This window comes from Myxocyprinus asiaticus, chromosome 35 (assembly GCF_019703515.2).
Source record: "Myxocyprinus asiaticus isolate MX2 ecotype Aquarium Trade chromosome 35, UBuf_Myxa_2, whole genome shotgun sequence".
In the NCBI taxonomy this organism is placed as follows: domain Eukaryota; kingdom Metazoa; phylum Chordata; class Actinopteri; order Cypriniformes; family Catostomidae; genus Myxocyprinus; species Myxocyprinus asiaticus.
The window spans coordinates 34,433,434-34,456,532 of record NC_059378.1 but is presented as its reverse complement, the minus strand read 5'-3'; the positions used below and the strand labels follow the sequence as shown (position 1 = coordinate 34,456,532).

Here is a 23,099-nt window from a genome sequence, read left to right as displayed (position 1 = left end):
ATATATATATATATATAAACAAACACTGGTAACACCAGTGACACAACAAAGCACCAAAGATTGTAATCCTTCAATATTAATTACTGAGATGATAGTAGAAATATTGTAGAATAACACCAAAGATTATCACTGACACTTAAAAGAGATATTTAACAACTGGCTTTCAGTTAAAAAAACAAAACAAAAAAAAAAAAAAACATTAGGAAACCACTCAAATCTAAAATAAATAAATAATTAAAAATGATAGGCCTAATTTTGTCCTACTTTTCTAATGTTACTTGCTTTATTTGCACTGTTGCAGTTTATATTACTTAGAATTTTTATTTATTTATTTTATGTATTCTTATTTAACATCACTATTTTAATTACGTTTGTAAACTGCAAACCCTTTGGCGAAACAAACGTACTGTTATTTCATGCAAAAACAGCACGCCAAATTAAAACTGTATTGAAATATTTCCGATTCTCTTGCCTATTTTAGATCCATTAAGTATTTTCTTTATGACATTTTCACATTTACCAAAAATATATTATTACTGTAATGGCGGGGAAATCTCACTCTCATCACTCTAATCAAGTAGCAAAAACCATACTACACCAAGATTTGAATATGTATTATTTATTTGTAATACATTACAGTAATGAGAATAAGATTGTCATGAAAATAATGTCACAATGCAAAAAATCTTGATGGTCCTAAACTCACTATATAACTTTGTTTTTTTTTCCCTTTCCCGGATGTTGGGTTGAAATATGATCCAGACATTAATTTCGTTTCCACAAGATTCACTAAAGTACAACAACGCCTGCTTAAAATACTCGTGTTTTGTTAACAATTAGTCTAACATATACGTAGTTAGTGTTGTTTCACTTCATTCGTTTAGTTTCAGTAACATTTGGTGTTATAGTTCAACCATAATCATTTTTCAAATTTAAGAATGAATGGAGAGTATCAACGATACACGTCTATCATCCTCGTGTTGACTGCTGCATTTACCAAATGTGTTATTAACTTGAGCCTACAATAAATGTTGACACCAGTGGGATTTAAATGGATGGTTTTTATTGCGTTTACAATACTACCATCTAGTGGTTATCAAGTAAACAGCAGGCTTTTGGAAATAAAACACGACAAAATTATCAGGTCTCTTTTAATACTAACCAAAGCTGCGAACAGCCTTTGTGGAAATATTTTCCTGACACAAAACACAACAAAAATACAGGCCTATATTTTCCAAAAGTCAATCTGAAGATTCCCCCCCCCCCCCAAAAAAAAAAACTAACTTTGAGGATTTCTCCAAGACAACAAAATATTCTCAGAGTCAACATGTGACCAGAAGAAAGACTTTGAGATTTTTGATGGCAAGTCATACTTTTTTCCCTTTAATCACAATTAAACACTGAACTACATTTCCTACAATCTGATGCAATTTATATTAATAATTTAATATGTTTAAGCCTATTTGCACTCAATTATGTTGACAGACCCAGCAACTGGCTAAGATTAGATGTGGCAATGAATATCCAAAGTTTTCTTCTGATGATTAAAACAACTATATAAGGATTTAATAAAAGACAGAAATATTTTCTGATTAAAAAAGAAAAACAAATACCAATACTTTTTTTTTTAACAGAACTCCACACAGTCACCATTAACAAATGATTCTACTCGCCATGATTAAACCGAATGCCTACCCACACTTTCTTCTGTAAAAAATACAAGATGGTAAAACAAGATAGAGATGCGCAAAATTAAACTTCTTTCTGAAAATATACATTTCAGCCCAAGAGCCTAAAACAAATAACAACAGAAGACAAAAAAAATTAAAAAAATAAAAAAGCATTTTTCTACCGGCCTTTGGAAAAGTAATTTGTTACCAAATACCACGTTAACCAAAGACTCAACTAAAAAAATTATAAAACAGACTTAATATTACAAACTATATGGCTGAAAGAATTTCAGTTTGTCCTTCCCTGACAAGGTGACTTAGATGACAAAATAGCCTATCATGAACATAAATGAAAAGGCACTTAAACAAATAAATAGTAAAAAAAAAAAAAAAAAATGCACAGAAAGGCAAGCTTTAAATGTCTACAGTAAGATATTAGGGTTGCTGAGAGTTAGTGCTCGCGGACGCAATTCACAAGCGCTTGTCTGTTTCATGAGGTCTGATTTAATGTAGTGAATATATTTAGAGTTATTGAAATGCAGGTAATCTTAAACTCAAATTATAAAAAATGATACACAAACTTCAATAACAGAAGTCTTCATTTCACACTATTTGACATGTGATTTAATTTAAAATTTGGTTTATTTTTTGGCTTTGCTTCAGATGACCTGTTTGAAAACATTTGCTTCTGACAGTGCCATCAAAACAGACACCATTATTGAAATAAACAAAAATCAAAGAAATTATGAATATTTTGCATTTATAATGTAGTGGCCTGATTTGAAGCCTTTGCATATTAAAGTGTAGTTTCTTTTCGATGTGTCGACAATAACAAACAGGGATATCCTCTGCTTTCTGAATGACTTGAGAGGAGAGGAAGGAGCCTGTCTTGTTTAACTAAGAGGTTGAAACTCCCTCCGTGTTGGGTGGTGGACTGGCTGGTTTATGAAACGGAGTCTCCTTGTAGATGAACCAGCAGTTTCCTGCCCACAAGATGAGGTTTAGGAATCCAAAAAGCTAGAGGATGCAGAAAAGAGAAAAGTACAAGTATTGTCATTTTTGGTGTACTGTCTATTTAACTAGGCTTAAAGGGATAGTTCACCCAAAAATGAAAATTCTCTCATCGTTTACTCACTTTCATGCCATCACAGGTGAGTATGACTTTCTTTACTCAGCAGAACACAAACAAAGAATTTTAGAAGAATATCTCAGCTCTGTAGGTCCATACAAAGCAAGTCAATGGTGACCAGACCTTTCAAGCTCCAAAAGGCACATAAAGGCAGCATAAAAGAACTCCATAAGACACCAGTGTTTAAATCCATGTCTTCAGAGGCCATGTAATAGGTGTGGATGAGAAACAGAGTCCTTTTTACTATAAATCTCCACTTTCACTTTTACATTATTATTTTACATTCTGAAATTGAAAGTGGAGATTTATAGTAAAAAAAGATTGAAATATTGATCTGTTTCTCACCCAAAGTCATTGCATCGCTTCAGAAGACATGGATTAAACCCCTGGTGTCGTATGGATGACTTTTATGCAGCCTTTGTGATTTTTGGAGCTTCAAAGTTCTGGTCACCATTCACTTGCATTGTATGGACCTACAGAATTGAAATATTCTTTTTAAAATCTTTGTTTGTGTTCAGCAGTAGAAAGTCAGTCATACACATCCGGGATGGCATGAGGGTGAGTAAATGATGAGAGAACTATCCCTTTAATTTAAGGAATAATGCCAGAATTACATTTATCAATGGTGCTTACCACAGAGGCATTGAGGCGTCCCATGGCAGGGTAGCTTTTGGGTTTGCATAAACCTTGCGGACATGCCAGTATTAGGGTATCAGGATTAGTAGCATTCTTGACATCTGTTAAACCTTTAGCCCAGGCTGAGGAAGAGACCAGCCACAAGAAAGCAAAGATTCCGGTCACAATGAAATCCTAGAGAGCAAAAATAGGGAAGTTTGGCACACAAATTTCTGGCCATATAGTGTAGTTCATTATCTTAACGGTTGCCAGGCAACATAGCAGCTTGGCGCCTTACAGTGCTTATAGTCATGTCGGATTTACTTTAATTATGAGTTGTAAACTCGGAAATTTATAAAAGCTTTGACAGTTGTGAAATCACATTAAAAGAACCAAAATGGCAGCAGCCTCCCTCGACAGTTCGCATATTTCTGATTGAAATGCCATTTTATTACAGCCACTGTTACCTGGAGAGCTTATGTTTGCAAGAACAAATGCAGATTAAATAATGTAGTGATTAAATAGTTTGTTTTCATCAACAACAAAACCACACATGAATTTGTTTTGCCACGAGTCTTGCCATTGAAGCACTGAAACATGCAAACAGATCAGAACAGATTCTCTGAATTGTCATATGGTAATTACAATAATTCCGACAGGATATAAATGCATTTATTTATTTATTTTATTTATTTATTTTTGAATCCTCTTTTCTCCACAATTTTGGAATGCCCAATTGGGTGGCGGAGGACAAGTCTCAGTTGCCTCCGCTTCTGAAACCGTCAATCCGCGCATCTTATCACATGGCACGCTGTGCATGACACCGCGGAGACTCACAGCATGTGGAGGCTCATGCTACTCTCCGTGATCCACGCACAACTTACTACGTGCCCCATTGAGAGCGAGAGCCACTTAATCGCGAGCCAATCCCTAGCAACCGGGCCAATTTGTTTGCTTAGGAGACCTGGCTGGAGTCACTCAGCACATCATGGATTCGCGACTCCAGGGGTGGTAGTCAGCGTCAATACTCGCTGAGCTACCAAGGCCCCCATATGAACGCATTATTAATATAGACTGTGCAGTCAAAGGCGTGTGTTTATAGTAATTTTACGATTTTGAAAGCAGCTTATCCAATTAGAATTTAGAGTTGAACTCTCCGTTATTTTTCAACAATATGAAATCATATTAATATTACAATATGAAAGGAAAACTCTGGATATAATAGAAGTTACTCAATCGACAACATTTGTGACATAATGCTGATTTCCACAAAAATGTATTGATTCATCCCTCCTTTTTTTAAATAAAAAGCAAAAATCTAAGTTACAGTGTGGCATTAACAATGGAAGAGAATGGGGCCAATTTTTGGAGGGTTTAAAGGATGTTAAAGGGCACAGAAATGTGAAGCTTAGAATTTTATAAAAGCACTTATTTAACATTAATTCTTCTATTTAAACTCGTATTATTTGAGCTGTAAAGTTAATTAAATCTTAGTTTTTACAGTCGCTTTAGGGTTTGTTGACATTACATCGTCATGGCAATGAAGTTGTAAAATTGGATATAACTTTACACAGAAAACGTCAGGGTGACCGATTTTATCACACTAACATCATGTTAACACGCATATTGTTCATGTCTTGTGGCTATACTTTTGGAACATTTACGGATTGGCCCCATTATCTCTCCACTGCAACTGCCTCACTGGAACCTCGATTTTTGCTTTTTTTGTTGTTAAAGAAAAGGAGAGACAAGTCAAAATAAATTGTGGTAATCAACATTATGCCACAAATGCTGTCGACTGACCTTAACTTGTATTGAACCAGCAAAATCCCTTTAATATAGTATTATTAATCTGAATAGTAAACCAACCCAATCTAAAAATCCCCAAATATTTTTATATACATTTTAAGATTTAATTTGACATAATACATGTTTTTACATACAGTCTGTTATGTCAACATCATGTTTCATGACATAAAATTACAAGCAATAAATAAGGCACAAAACATAAGAGACATTTTATTTTGTTCTTTTGTTTTGACTTAGAGGCGCTGTAAGCTATTTTTTTTTTATGAAATGACACTCGGGAATAAGTCATTTGTGCTTACAGATATGATTGAATTAGATCTTTATAACAGCACTAGACTTTGAAAACAACAAACAAAAAGTCTGAATCTTTGTTTGGCTAATCAAAAGACTTTGAGGCGCTTTCTGCCTGTCAATCATTTGCAAGTAATACAAGGCAGCCCATATATGAGCAGCAGGAAGCTGAAGGCATGATAGCTGAAGCATATAATTAGTGGTCGAACGATATATCAGCCGATATTCAGAATTTTTTATCGTCATCAGCAGACACATTTTCCCGTTTGGCCGATTTATTTCTAGAGGACGCCGAAAATTGCCAGCTTGCATGTGAAGCGTCTGAGACATGTAAATGAGCAATCACAGTCCTTTTTTGTAATGTGCCATGGTTCTACTATAATAATAGGCCAGTGTGCAACACAGTCTCATTCAAACGGTCCGCATATCAAAGCCGTTTTACTCTTCCTCTCTCTCTCCTCAACAGTTCCCTGTAACTTTTAACTGTCTTGTCGAATACCTCGGTTAAACATGTGTAATAAACAGTACTCACAAAACTTGAGCAAATCCAGCGTCCTGTGAGCGCTCACATTTCTTCCTCTAAAGCAGAGTTTCTTAAACTATGGGTCACAACCCAGATTGGGTCGCATAGCCATACATGTTGGGTCGTGACGCATTTTAACATTAGTGTAATTATTTCCTTAGTAAGTGTAACTGAAATTGCTAAGAGCAAATGCACTCCGTTCAGATCACTCCTCCACATTGTTGCACTGGCCGGGACTGTCTTTCGGCTTTTTTCCACAATATAATTTGATAGCCACGCACTCTTTCTCCGTTAAATCAGGTGAGGCGGAAGTGTTGTCAGGTGCTGCGGTCAACGGGCTACTTAGCTCAACATTTTTCATGACACCGTGGTTAATACTAGGTAGAACATAAAGACGACAACTTCCACGATTAATTTGTTTCTCTTGGTTTTATATTAAAGGACCAGAAAGGTGACGAGAGGAGCACCAACAATGCATTTTATGGGCAAGTTCAAAGTAACAAGTCACTCATAAGACCACATCCTCACGCGGCACACGCAGCTTAAGAAAAAGCCATGAATATTCTGTCAGAACATGGCGAAAAGCAGTTTTTCAAGTTAGGTAAATAGTTAAGAATTTATGTAATGTCAGGGCCTGGGTAGCTCAAAGAGTATTGACGTTGACTACCACCCCTGGACTCGAATCCAGGGCATGCTGAGTGACTCCAGCCAGGTCTCCTAAGCAACCAAATTGGCCCGGTTGCTAGGGAGGGTAGTCACATGGGGTAACCTCCTCCTGGTCGCTATAATGTGTTGTTCTCATTCTCGGTGGGGCACGTGGCGAGTTGTGCGTGGATGCCGTGGAGAATATCGTGGGCCTCCACACGTGCTACGTCTCCGTGGGAACGCGCTCAACAAGCCACGTGATACGATGTGCGGATTGACAGTCTCAGACGTGGAGGCAACTGAGATTCGTCCTCCGCCACCCGGATTGAGGCGAGTCACTACGCCACCACGAGGACTTAGAGCGCACTGGGAATAGGGAATTCCAAATTGGGGAGAAAAGGGGAGAAAATCAACAACAACAAAAAAAAGAATTGATGTAACGTTGAACATGAGCAGAAATACGTGAGTAGGCTACTGTTTATCAAAGTGTTGCTTACAAACAATTGCTCTGTAGCCTACGGTTGTATGTCATGCACTTAATTGTTCACAGTCCAATCCTAAATAAATAGAAAGACATCAGTATGATGAATAATGGTCAGCTTGACTAATATATAGATTTTTTTTTCTGTTCTGTTGAAACTATTATTCACAAATGAATTAACCATTTACCATGGTAACCATAGTTTCTGCCATAATACCAAAGTTGCTGCAATTATTGTTACACAATAAAACTTTCAGAATCTTTCTATTTTTCCTGACAAAAAGGTCAAAACCTGTTTTATCTTTTTTAACCTTTTAATATTTTATCTACCATAACTGTAGTAACTATGCTATTTTGTGGTTTTTATGGTTGCCATGGTACATTTTTGTATGGGTTACAAAATATAAAAGTATTTTTTTCTTTATTTCTACCATTTTAATGTGTGCATGTTCAATTTATTTATTTTTTTAGCAAAAAATTTTTTTGTCAAAGAATAATAATGATTTTTTTAATAGTTTGTCTATATCACAATTGTTTTAGATAGAAAAAATGTGAATAAATGAATGGATATAGCATATTGCATAGTTTTGTAAGTGTGGGTCCCAAATAAACACAAAATTTCTAATTTGGGTCCTGGGCCTAGAAAGTTTAAGAACTCCTGCTCTAAAGCACATATTCTGTCAGCCTCATTTCAGCAGTTCCCTGTGACTTTTACCTTTCTTGTCTAATGATAAAAAGGCAAATATCACACTTCCATCATGCAACATCTGCAAATATGCGGATGTCTCATTTAAACCGATGTAATTCACGAACCTCGCGAAAATCCAGCCTTTTATTACCGTCTAGCGCTCATCTAATAACATCTTCCTTTGAAGCGCATATTCTATCAGCCAGCAACAAAACTTCACGATCAGGATCAAAAGTTCCTCTGATTCACAAATCATGACGGTCAGTCCGTAACAATCCAAGCAGGTGATCCAGGCTGTTTAAACTGTCAGAAGATTGCTGCTCTCGCTGGATCCACACGAGCGCGTGAGTGCAACTTCTAAGTAAAAGTGCTTTATGTGTGCTATGAGTAAATGTCTTATTCACTATGCACTGTATATATAATTAGTTTGATTCGGTCTTTTGTGAGACAATGCGATTACTAATGCACACATGCCATCCAAGGTTGCTGGACTACTGTGTGTACTTAGCAATTTTATGTTTATGTTATTTACTATATTAAATTGCGTGACATATCGGCATTGTATCGGCCTATTGGCCACCCTGCTCTCTGGATATCGGCATCGGCCATGAAAAAACCCATATCAGTTGACCACTACATTTAATTCAAGTTAAACGGCAAATTCAGCTACATAAACAGTTGTCAGTTATTAATTTGTCGCATAATATCGCTATTTTGTTACTGTTGCTTTTGACAACACCGCTGCTCTCCTGAGGCCTGTTGCACAAAGCTGGTTTTATGCTCCCAAGCAAATTGAAGTCGTTTTTTCGATTAGCCTCACTAACAAGTGGCTTTCTTGTGGCCACACAGCTGTTTAGTCCCAATCCTGTAAGTTCTCGACGCATTGTGCGTGTGGAAATCCTCTTAATTTCACTATTAAACATAGCTATGAGTTCTACTGTTGATTTTTTACGATGTGACTTCAAGCGTTTTAGTGATCTCCGATCATGATCATTCAAAAACATTTTACGACCACATTTCTTCCGCGAAGCTGGCGGTTCACGACAATCCTTCCAGGTTTTAATATTGCGTTGGATAGTTCTTAACCCAATTCCAATGATTTCAGCAATCTCCTTATTTGTTTTCTTTGCTTGATGCAGGCCAATAATCTGCCCCTTCTGAAACACAGTAACATCTTTTCCACAACCACGGGATACATCTTCTGACATGGTTGTTTTAGAAATGAGAAGCTACACACTGCATAAGTTAGGGTTAAAAGAATTGTTGCCAGCTGAAACATATTAATCACTGCAATAATGATCCAATCACAGGCTCTTAAGTATCCAAATGGCTACTTTTTTTTGGCCAGGCAGTGTAAGATGGTTTATTTGAGAGATCGAGGAACGTTTTATCTTTTAAGCAGCACAATAAAATGTATTACTGAGTTTCTTTGCATTTCTTTACATACTGTACCTGTATGCAGTGCGTAATGCTGAGAACCTCAGAAAAAACAAATTCTGCAGAAATGTTCGTAAGGTGATTCTCACACTTTAAAGACACATTTATTGTGTGACGAGTCTTTGCACATGAACAAATATACTAGTTAAAATTATACTGTAGACTATGACACAAAGTGACATTGCTTGCAGTTCATTAAATTATAATAGGCTTTTAATTTAAATTAATATAAAAGCTTTTACATTTTAGATAAATATATAGTTTTTATGCTTTTAAAATTAGCAATCCTGTTTGTTATTGTGAACCTATATCAGTTAAATTACACATTAAGTTTTTTTTCTTCTCTTTTGCGGCAGCAGCGTTGTTTGTTCATGCTGTGTAAATGTTAAAATTCTTCATATTTTCATAAACATCTCTTGTTCTTTAGTGGAGATGTAAATCACGCTAAATGTCTCGCGGGAAGTAAATCGCGCCGACTCTCTCCAAGCGTCACCCATTGGATGTTCGTGGCAAACGTCACTCATGTGCACAAGCTTCAGGGTTAACCAGAAACTCGGGATCACACTCTGAGTTGACAAAGAACGTTTGTACCGAGCTTCTTGAGATCACTACACCCGATCTAAACCGGTTTGGCTCTATCTGGTTTTCTCAACTTGAAACTTACTCTGAAACTGAGTTTATTCAACTTGCTTCATGCAACAGGCCACTGCTCCATCTCAGATTACAACAGTCTAAACAGGAAACTGAAGGGCGGATTTTCAGAATGAGGGGGCGTGTCTAATTCTGTAGCCAAGTCTGGTGGAAGTTCTGGGACAACCTTTAATGATTTTATAATATCTAGATATACTTACAATGGTCGGGCCACGATTAGACTCCCTGTAAACCTGCTGGTAGCCCAAGTACAGGATGAGGGTAAAAGTACAATACAGGAAGCCGAAGACACCCACACAGACGAAGAATTCAGCTGAGGAGGAGTAATCTCCCTGCAGAAAAGTGTGATTCATGCTCCCATTGCAATCAGGAATATAATATGGTTGATTTGGAAGCCTAAGAAGAAGAAGCCACTTGATTAATACAACCAATTTAATTCTCTTCTCTCCTTGTTTATCAATTTTATTTACTAATCTTTTCATTTCTGATTTATTTTTCATTTCAGTTTGCATGTAAACATGTGGGTGGATGGATGGAAAAAAGACAGATAGAAAGACACAGACAGTGAGACAAACAGATAGCTAGAAAGACAAATAGACACAGACAGAAAGATAGACATATTGACAAAGAAAGACAGGTAGACAGACAGACAGATAAACAGACACAGACAGGTAGACAGACAGACAGATGGATTGACAAAGAAAGACAAATAGACAGACAGACAGAAAAATAGACAGACGGATTGACAAAGAAAGACACACAGACAAATAGACAGACAGAAAAACAGAAAGACAGACAAAAAAAAAGACATGTAAACAGACAGGCAGACAGACTGACAAATACAGACAGAAAAATAGGTAGAGACAGACAAAGACAGGTAGACACAGACAGACAAAAAGACACATACAGACAGAAAAATAGACTGAGAGACAGACACAGACAGATAGACAGAAAAATAAACAGAGACAGACAGATAGAAAGACACATACACAGACAGAGAGATAGACACAGAGAGACAGACAGAAAAATAAACTAAGACAGACAGATAGAAAGACACATAGACAGAGAGATAGACACAGAGACAGACACAGAGAGACAGACAGAAAAATAAACTGAGACAGACACAGACAGACAGACAGACAGAAAGACAGACAGACAGACACATACACAGACAGACAGACAAAAAGACACAGAGACAGAAAAATAGACTGAGAGACAGACACAGACAGAAAGACACATAGACAGACAGACAGACAAAAAGACACAAAGACAGACAGAAAAATAAACAGAGACAGACAGATAGAAAGACACATACACAGAGACAGACAGACACAGACAGATAAATAAACTGAGACAGACACAGACAGACAGACAGAAAGACAGACAGACAGACAGATACACAGACAGACAGACAAAAAGACACAGAGACAGAAAGACACATAGACAGAAAGACACATAGACAGAAAGACACATAGACAGACACAGAGACAGACAGACAGACAAAAAGACACAGAAAGACAGACAGAAAAATAAACAGAGACAGACAGATAGAAAGACACATACACAGAGACAGACAGACAGACAGAAAGACAGACAGACAGACAGAAAGACACATACACAGACAGACAGACAAAAAGACACAGAGACAGAAAAATAGACTGAGAGACAGACACAGACAGAAAGACACATAGACAGACACAGAGACAGACAGACAGACAAAAAGACACAGAAAGACAGACAGAAAAATAAACAGAGACAGACAGATAGAAAGACATACACAGAGACAGACAGACAGACAAAAAGACACAGACAGAAAAATAAACAGAGACAGACAGACAAAAAGACACATACAGACACAGATAGACAGACAAGATAGACAGACAGATAGACAGACAGACACATTTGAAAAGTACTATATAAATAAAGGATTACTAACAAATAAATTATAAATAATTTCAAGGGTACAAAACAAATGTTCACTTTTTTCAGCGGTGTTAACATACAAAAGTGAATGATTCCTAAAGCAAAGAAAATCTGTATTTTAGTTCAATTGTAAGAGCTGTGCTCATTTTACCTAAAAGGATATGCAAAATGAGCAGTAACCTCTTCTGGTTTACTGGGACAGACTACGGTGAAGACACTGGATCCGACAAAACCGCCAGTCGTGGCAAAGGCGCAAATGGAGAAAACCTAAAAAAAAATACAATAATAATAATAATAATAATCATGATAATAAGCCATCTCAATATTATTTTCTGTAAAACAATTGCAGAGCAGTTGGCATGCATCGACACTATAAAAACTAAACTTTGAGGAAATTCAGGAACATTTCAGATTAAAAAAATGAGACCCTATCAACTGACATTGTACTGAAAAGACAAGCTGGAATGGTCATTAAAATTCCTCCTTTTGTGTTCCACGGAAGAAAGCAAGTCAAATGGGTATGGAATGACATGAGGGTAAGTAATCGTTGACAAAACTTTCATTTTTGGGTGACCTTTCCCTTTAAGAAACTTCAACAGTAACAAATGGATGCAGTCCAGTAAGACTTTAAAATACTCAAATGTGAATTTAATATGGCTTCGCAACTGCTTTGGATTCAGTGTTTGGGTGTGGTAATAGCTGAAGTCACAATAACAGAGTTGTCTTCAAATGCTTCCTCTCAGACTACCACTACATCTGTAAATAATCCTCCAACACTTTCTTTTCCCTCACTCGCTCTTCTTCTCGCTGACTCACACATATCTCCTGACACATTCTCCATTGCTTTCCTTTTACAAACGCCCGATTTCCACACAGGAAGTGGTTTCTGCAGACACTTGTGAGAACAGCCTCAGCAGCAGAGCTTTGATTTATAGATTTTACAGCCAGCGCTTTCAAAATTGATAATTTATATGCAGTTTCTAGGTCTTGTTCTCCAAGGCATTATAGCTGTCTGAATACACACTGCTACTGTGTTAAAGTGACAGGGCCTAAAGCAATGATGACATAAGGCAGACACTATTAAAAGGGACATTGTGTTAAATAAGAAAAAAAAAAAAAAACATTTTGGATCTTGGATTCAGCAAGCTGCTTGTGAATAAAATATGTAAAGGAACAGTTCTCTTAAAAATGACACTTGTGTTATTTCCTCACCCTCATGTTGTTCTAAACCTGTATAACGTTCTTCTGTGGAACATAAAAGGAGATGTTTTAAAGAGATTTCACACTGCTCATTTCCGTACAACTATAGGCCTATTCACACCAAGCCCAAATTTTCGGTGCCACTGTTCGTTGCGAACGACATTTTGAATAGAAACAACAGATTCCTATGGAGCAAATCACACCTGGCCTGACAAATCGTCTTTACGGAGAGCAGTGTGATTTTTTTTTTCTTTGGACTGTGAAGAAAACTGACCGACCAATGAGATGAGCTTTTTGTCACGTTTCCAGAGCCGCTGCTGCTGCACAATACAGCGCATTGGTATCGAAAATTTGGGCTTGGTGTGAATAGGCCTATAGTTGTACGGAAATGAGCAACAGAACAAGAAACACTTGCATTGGGCGTGCAGTTGCTGATGAGTTTATACACCCCCGAAAATTTACATACTTAAAACAGTTGCAGTTTATGATCCCTTTGTACTACAAACAAAACCCTGGTCTCTTTTTGAAAGTCTGCTACTAATATACAGGCATATTTTATAAATCTGCATAAATTTAAAGACACAGGAGTGTATTCCTATGCTCTTTTTTTCTCATTCCACAAACAAAAACACTGAATTCAATGCAAATATGTAGTAAATAAATAATATAGAAGCTGTGAACATACTTTCTTTTAAAAATAATGATTTAATGTGTTGATTTTTCATAACTTACCTGGTGTTTTAATGTACATTATATAATATGTATTTATATCACTGCACCTATAACATTTCCTGGCATTAAAAATAGCAGTGAGGTTTGGCAAATCTTATAGTAAAATATTGCATAAAATACTCTTTATATGCAAGTCCAAACGAATTGCCGAAACCTAACTATTTTTAATTCTAGGATAACACAACACAAGTATTCCTGTAACAGTGGTCTTTTGCTCGTCATGCACAAGAAACCCTGAATTCAATATAAATATGCAATAATAAAAAAAAAATACTTTAATTGCATTAAAAATATTACGCTCATGCATCGACATCCAAATGCTAAAAGGGAGATGTGGTTAAAACAGAATAAATATGTTTGTTGAACAGCACCGCCTACAGTACAGGGGTGAAACTGCTTTTCATTCTATTCATTTCGGTCCCAGTGTGTAAAAACCTTAAAGCGTCAGTTCGTCTTGCAAATGTGTCTCGGATTTGGCATGAATAGGCCTTAAAGCATACAGCGCGTTACCATGGAGATGTAGCGCATGTGGAGGCCCACGCTGTTCTCCGCAGCATCCACGCACAACTCACCACGCGCCCCACCGAGAGCGGGAACCACATTATAGCGACCGCGAGGAGGTTACCCCATGTGACTCTACCCTGCCTAGCAACCGGGCCAATTTGGTTGCTTAGAAGACCTGGCTGGAGTCACTCAGCACACCCTGGATTTGAACTCGTGACTCCAGGGGTGGTGCAGTTAGATTTCTTGTCCAAATCTTTCAGCCCTAGACGATACACTTATTTACTTTTAAGCAACCTAGGGTGGGAAAAACAATTATAAACATAAAGTGGTTTTTTTAATAGATCTATTTTCTATTAACATTGTAAAAAATATTGTGAATGTACAATAATATACAGTTTTCTTGCAAGGGGCCAATCATTTTCTGCTTTTACTAAACCAGATATTCAATCCTCTGAGAGGCGTTGGTCTGTATAGCACCCCCAATATGGCTCTAAAAATAGCTTTACATATTAGCTGGCATGCGATCCACCCAGCTTTCTTGCTCATCTTTGAAGAGTTCAAGGTATTTTTCTTTATAAATATTTGGGCTGTCTATTTAACATGTTAGTGTTTAATTTTACACACACATATACATGTATACATATACTTATATACATATACATATACATATATATATATATATATATATATATATATATATATATATATATATATATATATATAAAATGTGTTTCAATCATTAATGCAAATAATTAAAACAATTAAATCACACCCCCTGGATCATACTGGATTATCTAAGTGTATATATACAGTAACACACACACACAAACATTGATACATGTATACATACACCGCTCAGCCACAACATTAAAACCACCTGCCTAATACTGTGTAGCTCCCCCTCATGACGCCAAAACAGCGCCAACCCGCATCTCAGAATAGCATACTGAGATGATATTCTTCTCATCACAATTGTACAGAGCAGTTATCTGAGTTACCGTAGACTTTGTCAGTTCGAACCAGTCTGGCCATTCTCTGTTGACCTCTCTCATCAACAAGGCATTTCCATCCACAGAACTGCCGCTCACTGGATGTTTTCTGTGACATCCAGTGTCACTGGATTGTCACCAATGGTGACTAGATTTTAAATGACTGTCACAATCAATTATTTTTGGTCGCATTTGTGACCATTTTAGTCGCAGTCTGGAGCCCTGCGATATGGGTTTTTTAATGGCCGATGCTGATATCCAGAGAGCAGGGTGGCCGATAGGCAGATACAATGCCGATATGTCACACAATTTAATATAGTAAATAACAAACATTAACTTACAAAAAAAAAAAAAAAAAGAATAAATGTTATATAGCACTATATTTACTCAATTTCACTCAAAACTTTAACTTTGTAAAATATAAAAATGATATTATTTTTATTGATATTTGCCTTTTTATCATTAGACAAGATAGTCAAAATTTACAGGGAACAGTTGAGGAGAGAGGAGGAGAATGAAACAGATGAGCACATTAACATTATGAGCTCAAACGCATCTGCTGCGGCTCTGATATGCGGACTGTTTAAATGAAACCGTGTTGCACACCGGTCTATTATTGTAATAACATGACGGCATGTAACAACAAAACGAACTATGACTGGTCGTTTACATGTCTCAGTCGCTTCACATGCAAGCAGGCGATTTTCGGCACCCTCAAGAAACAAATCGGCCAAACGGGAAAATGTATCTGAAAAAAGTCAGAATACTGATGATTTATCAGCCTTGGCGATATATCGGTCGACCACTAATATATACACAAAACACACACACACATGCTGATCTATATACAGTATATATGTATTAGAGGTGTCAATTGATTAAAATTTTTATTCAAATTTATTACATGACATGCCCATTAATTAATCACAATTAATTGCATATCAATATTTGCTAAGCAAGATGCCCACAATAAAGATAATTCAATATAAAAAATACATAATTCAAATAGTTAAATATATACAATAAATATATTCAGACTGAAATATATTGCAATTATGTGGTAGACCAGTAAAGCATTGATTAGACAATACAAAAAGTGGCTTTAGAAGTCATTATATTGCTTATTCCCATATCATTGAACAAACCTACTGTCGACAGCAATCACTTTTGCAACCGAGTTGGTCAATCTGTCCTGTTCTCACAGGACGAGTTCTTGTGTTCTGCCATTTTTCAATGTTTGGACTATGTACATATGCATTAGATGGAAGCTTTTGGAGCGTGCCACTGGTTTTCAGCTTCATAAACGCCAAGTTTGGACACTGTGTTAAATAGTTAAAACTTTGAAAATCGCATCTCGAGATCCCTGCATTCTGTTGTGCCTTCTCCAGCTATCAAGAACACGTCTGGCTCTCATTCTGCGACTGCGCTAGAGAGGTTTGTTGAGGCACACTGACAGCCCCCTGATGACATAGCTCGTAAAAACACAAATATTAGAGCCAGACCGATATGGGAGTTTTGAGACCGTTACTGATTTATAGGGGGAAAATTCACTGATTACCGATATGGTGACCAATATAGCTAATTTTTGAGCTAGAATGAAAACAGACCTTTTCTATGTGGATTACGCACCGATATGACTATGCAAAGGTAATCAGAAGGCTGCTTCCTTAAATATTTTTATCAAAGAATATTTGACATTATTATTATTATTATACATTATCAACAAATTTTAGAAATTAACACTGAGAAAATAAAGAATAAATAAAAATACAATAAATAGCTAAATAAACATCAGTACTGTATATTCAGTATCAGTCAGTTGCTGACCATTTAAATAATGAATTAAAATTATAGCTAAATAAAAATCAGTACTGTATGTTTAGTGTCAGTCACGTGAATCCATGTTTACACATTAGCTTCCACTCAGCTGACAAGCTATGAAATTAGCTACGTGGTTTGCTAGTTATCCATAAGCTCGTTGTCATGGAGAGTAAAAGATGGACTTTATTTACTTTCCAGCATTGCGTCTCACCAACTAGGTAACAACATAGCATGAAATAAACACTCAAAAGACACAATCCATCACCGCACCATTGTTTGCTGAGCTGCAAAAAGATGCTGTGATGTTTACCTTTCAATCTGCTACGTTATTGACTGCACTGACAAACTATAGCTGGCTAACAGATGTGATAAACATGAGTGACATGGTTGTCAGGGACAGGGTTAACATTATATTGATGAGGGAAAATGATGGGGTCATTGTTTATTAACTTTCCAATATGCATTTCACAAACCAGTAAGCAACTTACCGAGAAGACACCACTTAACTCCGCACCGCTTAACTCCGCACTGTCTGCAGAACCACCGTCAGCTCAGCTCTGTAAACAGTGGAGTCGCAGCACGCTCTGCTGGACAAACTACATTATGACACCAATTCAAGCATTGAACTCAAGATTTTCTGCATTATATGTTCTGAAAAAAGTTTTCATATCTGCGCATATCGGTAAACATATACGCCGATACGATATATCCGTGAAAGGCTAATATCGGCCGAACGATAAATCAGTCGGGCACTAACAAATATACATGGACTTCCAGCTTTTAGGTAGGAAAATGTGTACTTTTATTTTGGAATTTGCGTACGGTCACAGGACATGATTAATTGCATACATTTTTTAACTTGTTATTTTTTATGTAATTAAATCACACAAAATTACTGCTTTAAATCGACAGCCCGAATATAATTTGTTATATATGAAGGTTTTAAATTATATCTTAATTTATACATACACAGAGAGAGAAACACAATCAATCCAAAAAGAAAGTGGTAAGACAAAGGTGTCTTTCTGAAGAGAAAGAAATTGGGCACACAATCTTAACCCTGGCACAATTTTGGCTTAATAGCTAGTTGGTGTGGTTAAAGGAATAGTTCACCCAAAAATGAAAATTCTCTCATCACTTACTCACTCTCATGCCATTCTAGAGGTGTAAGATTTTGTCTTCTGCAGAACATAAAGATATTTGTAGAATGTCTCAGCTCTGTAGGTCCATACAATGCAATGTCACCATGAATGGTGACAAAAACTTTGAAGCTCCAAAAAGCACTTAAAGGCAGCATAAAAGTAATCCATACGACTCCAGGGGTTTAATCCAAGTCTTTTGAAGTGATCTAATTGGTTTTGGGTGAGAACAGAAATATAACTTTTTCACTATAAATCTTGACATTTAACCACTAGAGTGTTATGGATTACTTTTATGCAGCCTTTGTGTGCTTTTTTGGAGCTTAAAAGATTCAGTCACCATTCACTTGTATTTATTGGACCTTCAGAGCGGAGATATTCTTCTAAAAATCTTTGTTTGTGTTCTGCAGAGGAAAGAAAGTCATTCACATCTGGGATGGCATGAGGGTGAGTAAATAACGAGAGAATTTTCATTTTTGGGTGAACTCTTCCTTTAAGGTGCTTGGTGCAGAGAAGCACAGTGAGCCAACTGAGGGTGCCTGGCACCAAGCAGAACCACATGAAGGCCGGTGCCACATTCACACTGGAACACACACCTACATGCAGCAAGTGACTATTAAAGAGCGTCTTTGTGTCAATGAACTGCCCCTGCCACCAATGTTATTCTGATCAACGATTAGCTTACCTGATAGTGGCCAATACTTATTCTCTATTGTTGAATTTTTTCTAGGAGGTCTGGGTTGTAGTGGTTAATAAGAAACAAAACCAACCCAATAACCACATGATGATTCTGTAGGGAGTGGCTGACATTCCTGCTTTACAAGTAAATAATGGGTCCAACCACCGGTTTCCTTTATATTTTAAATACTCAGGACAATCTTTACAAAAATGCTTATGAAGGGATATAAACCATATCCTCCTCCACATGACAGCAATTTTCACATGAACGCTGCCAGGGTAGGGCCTGTTACACCTTAAAGTGGTACAACAATGGTAATTTATTTCATAATTAAACTCTATCCTAAAGATAAAAAAAAAACAGTTTCTCCAACATAAACACTGTATGCACACAAATTAGACTTGCACTGTGGGTTCTCATTGTTTGGGATTATTTCAAATGAGCCTTTTGATGAAATGCATCTTTACGTTCAAACTGCACATAAGCACCCTAGATTAAGTTGCAGAAATTCCATTACCATACATACAATGGAACCAAAACAACACTATTGTGTCTAATTGCACCCTTTCTTTTGTCGACACCCCTCTTTTACCAAAATGCAATGATAATGACTTTCAAAGACAAGGCAAAATTGCAAAAATTTGCAAAGTGCCGATGTTTACACAGACAGGTCTGGCAAAAATGAAAGAGGCATAGACCTTTTAGATGTGGGGAAAAAATAAAGATTTCTCTGAGAAACAGAGGCCCAGACCTAACTTTTGGAAGAATTCGCACAGTTAAAGGGATAGTTCACCCAAAAAAATTAAAATTCTCTCATCATTTACTCACCCTCATGTCATCCCAGATGTGCATGACTTTCTTTTTTTTGCTGAACACAAACAAGGATTTTTAGAAGAATATCTCAGCTCCGTAGGTCCATACAATGCAAGTCAACAGGGTTCAAAACTTTTAAAGCTCAAAAAGCATATAAAGACAGCATTAAAGTAATCCATACGACTCAAGTGGCTAAATCCATGTCTTCAGACGGGATGTGATAGGAGAGGGTGAGAAAAAGATTCATTTTAAGACCTTTTTTTCCCTATAAATCTCCACTTTCAAATGCACTCTTCTCTCCTAAGAGTTCTTCTTTTGTTTTTGTCAATCTGCATTCAAATCAAATCAAATCAAATCACTTTTACTGTCACACAGCCATATACACAAGTGCAATGGTGTGTGAAATTCTTGGGTGCAGTTCCGATCAACATAGCAGTCGTGACAGTGATGAGACATATACCAATTTACAATAACATCAAATTAACACAACACAATTTAAAGTCAAATATACACATAATTACACACAACATAATATACAAATAATAACATACACTGTACAGTATACAATACACACAATATAGATACACATTATTCAATAAAAAAAAGTATATATAGTATATATAGAATGTACAGTATTGTACTGTACTGACATTCAGGCTGTCGGTTGATAGTCAGTTGTTAAGAGAGAATATAATATAATAATAATATAATTTATGACAGTCCGGTGTGAGATATAAGAGTAAGAGTAATAAAGTGCAGTGCTGATGTATCTGATCGTGGGAGATCAAGCGTTCAAAAGTCTGATTGCTTGGGGGAAGAAGCTATCATGGAGTCGGCTGGTGCGGGTCGTGATGCTGCAATACCGCCTGCCTGATGGTAGCAGTGAGAACAGCCCATGGCTCGGGTGGCTGGAGTCTCTGATGATCCTCCGAGCTTTTTTCACACACGCATTCATTTCACGCATTCTTTGTGCATATCGCTACCTACTGGGCAGTGAGGAGAATTCATAGTTAAAAAGGACTTCAATATTAATGTGTTTCTCACCCACACCTATCATATTGCTTATGAAGACACTGGTTTAACCACTGGAGTCTTTTATGCTGCCTTTGTGTGCTTTTTTGAGCTTCAAAGTTTTAGACCCTGTTGACCTGCTTTGTATGGACCAACAGAGCTGAAATATTCTTCTAAAAAAATCTTCGTTTGTGTTCTGCAGAAGAAAGGAAGTCATATACATCTGGGATGGCATGAGGGTGAGTAAATGATGAGAGAATTTTCATTTTTGGGTGAACTATTCCTTTAAAGGGATAATTCCCACTAAAATGTTGCTCCAAACCCACATGACTTTCTTTCTTCAACAAAAGGGTGAATAATCAGGGTGATTAAATGATGACAGAATTTAAATTCTGGGGGTGAACCATCCCTTTAAGGCATTAATTCAATATGGTACAATTGAGTGATATTATAATTAATAAACTACATGCTATTTGTGCTGCAGCAGCTGGCATGCTTTTCTGCAGACATGCAACATCACTTCTAAAAATGTTTTTGGCTGCTTGTCAGTGCTGTCAGATATTTTACTACTGCTAAATACAAACAGACGGCGAATAATCAGGTAGGGGGTACAGTGTCGCATATCAACACTGAAATGTGCAGCAGTTGGCTTTTACTTCCTGGCTTCTAGACCAGATCCAATCAACTAGACAGAATTTTAGTCTAGTCTGCGACTAAATGGAAGACAAACATAAATATTGTATGATACAAATAGCTGAGAAAAACCGAAGAAAGCTTCTATTTTTGAAATAGTATATTTTTGAAACAATACATAAAACAATTATTAAAAAATCATGGATTGTTATGGCAACAAAATCTATGCACATAAGGTCAAACTAAACTGCACTTAAATAAAAAAGCTGGTTGATTGGGAGGATAATTTAGTATCCACTCACTTCAACCTGATTTCTTTGTAGGTTAATGATCTAAAAAGTGAGTCAAGGCCTAGTTACCCACATCAGCCTGCAGACCCAGCAAATAGGTGTTTTATAGCCTTTATACCCTAGAAATGTTCCATTGTTTGCAGTGGTATATTTAGTGTAAGTATAAAGTCCACCATATAAGTGCCTCTGAATGTGGATGGGCCAAACAGGAGTATCTTGGTTGCTGCTACCGTTGGCAATGTAAACACAATTTATTTCTCAGGGAACAGTGAGAAAGGCAGGACTTGTATAAATTTGCATTACATTTGTATGCATGAGATGATTTCTACAGCCTAAACGGATGCAACCCTATCGTGACACACCTTAAAATATGATTAAATAACCTTAAATTGATAAAGTACTATTTTTTCCAAGTTGACATGGGTGTTACCTCGTATTGACACAACAGCACCATATGCAACTGCAGTGTTTGATCAAATACTAGTATGATCGTGTAAGGGCACAAGTACATGGTGCAGCCTGATAATACACTTGCAATATGAATCAACTGACAAAAACGCGCAACAATGTAGCAACTGTCACAATGGAGGTTCTATCAAAAATATATAATGTAACATCTGTTGCGAGATCGCAGGAACTCACCCACTCCAAGAGTCGGATAAATCCCAGCGGTTCTTTCACGGGTCCCAGATCAAGACTAAAACCCGACATGACTTTCTGTAAAAGGAGAAAATAAAAGATCAAAACTTATTTGAAGCCTCTGGGATTTCCTTTAAGCCCAAACAACGCTTTAGTCCATGTGTTCTTCCATTGAGAATCGATGGTAAACTCGCAGAAATTAGTTCGATTTGTTTGCAAGTTGGGTTAGAATTGTTTATTAAATGATCCCAAATCGATTTTCTACAGAAGAAAAGGCGGAGATCGCCAAACTCCAGTGTCTTACGACAGGGCGGGTGGTTTATTACCTGCACGATTTCCATGTTTAGTGTATTTTTATGTTTTCGCTGTTAGGAAAGACGCAATTCCAGGTCGAGGTTCCGATTTCGTTATTAACGTTAGAAAATGAGATTAGAGAATGACATTCAAGGTGCGACAGCGTGAAAAACAGAGCACTTCTGTCGACAAACTTGTCAAACTTTCTACAGTGAAACACGTGATTGCAACTTTCTCTTAAAGTGACACGAACACATAAATGCGCTGCCACTGTTGACGACAAAAGACTGTTGTTAGTGACAAAAGAAAATGTCATATTATTTGAAATATATAAAAATCATTCATATATGTGAGAAAGGTAACGAAACTGATATTTAAATGAGAGTTAAGAAAGAAAAGAGCCCGCATTTTAAATGAGAATGGAAACACACACACTCACACCAGATGGTGTCCACATCGCTTGTTTGTTTAGTCGAATTATAGTTAATTAATT

The 23,099-nt window shown here is 36.8% G+C and overlaps 1 protein-coding gene across 1 annotated transcript; it reads right to left on the bottom strand.

Moving 5' to 3' along the window:
* Positions 1 to 603: 603 nt before the first annotated feature.
* On the bottom strand, positions 604 to 22,831 carry LOC127426304 (synaptophysin-like protein 1). Its single transcript, XM_051673032.1, has 6 exons — positions 22,639 to 22,831; positions 22,316 to 22,390; positions 12,014 to 12,129; positions 10,140 to 10,335; positions 3,433 to 3,609; positions 604 to 2,687 (listed from the first exon to the last, which is right to left on the bottom strand). The coding sequence occupies exons 1-6, from the start codon at positions 22,651 to 22,653 to the stop codon at positions 2,568 to 2,570; spliced, it is 699 nt and encodes a 232-aa protein (XP_051528992.1). The 5' UTR covers positions 22,654 to 22,831; the 3' UTR covers positions 604 to 2,567.
* Positions 22,832 to 23,099: the final 268 nt, after the last annotated feature.

Coding starts and splice junctions, on each gene's coding strand:
- LOC127426304 (XM_051673032.1), bottom strand. Junction 10,336..12,013: donor CATTTTGCATATCCTTTTAG/GTAAAATGAGCA, acceptor TCTTCTTCTTAG/GCTTCCAAATCAACCATATT. Junction 2,688..3,432: donor GACGCCTCAATGCCTCTGTG/GTAAGCACCATT, acceptor TGCATCCTCTAG/CTTTTTGGATTCCTAAACCT.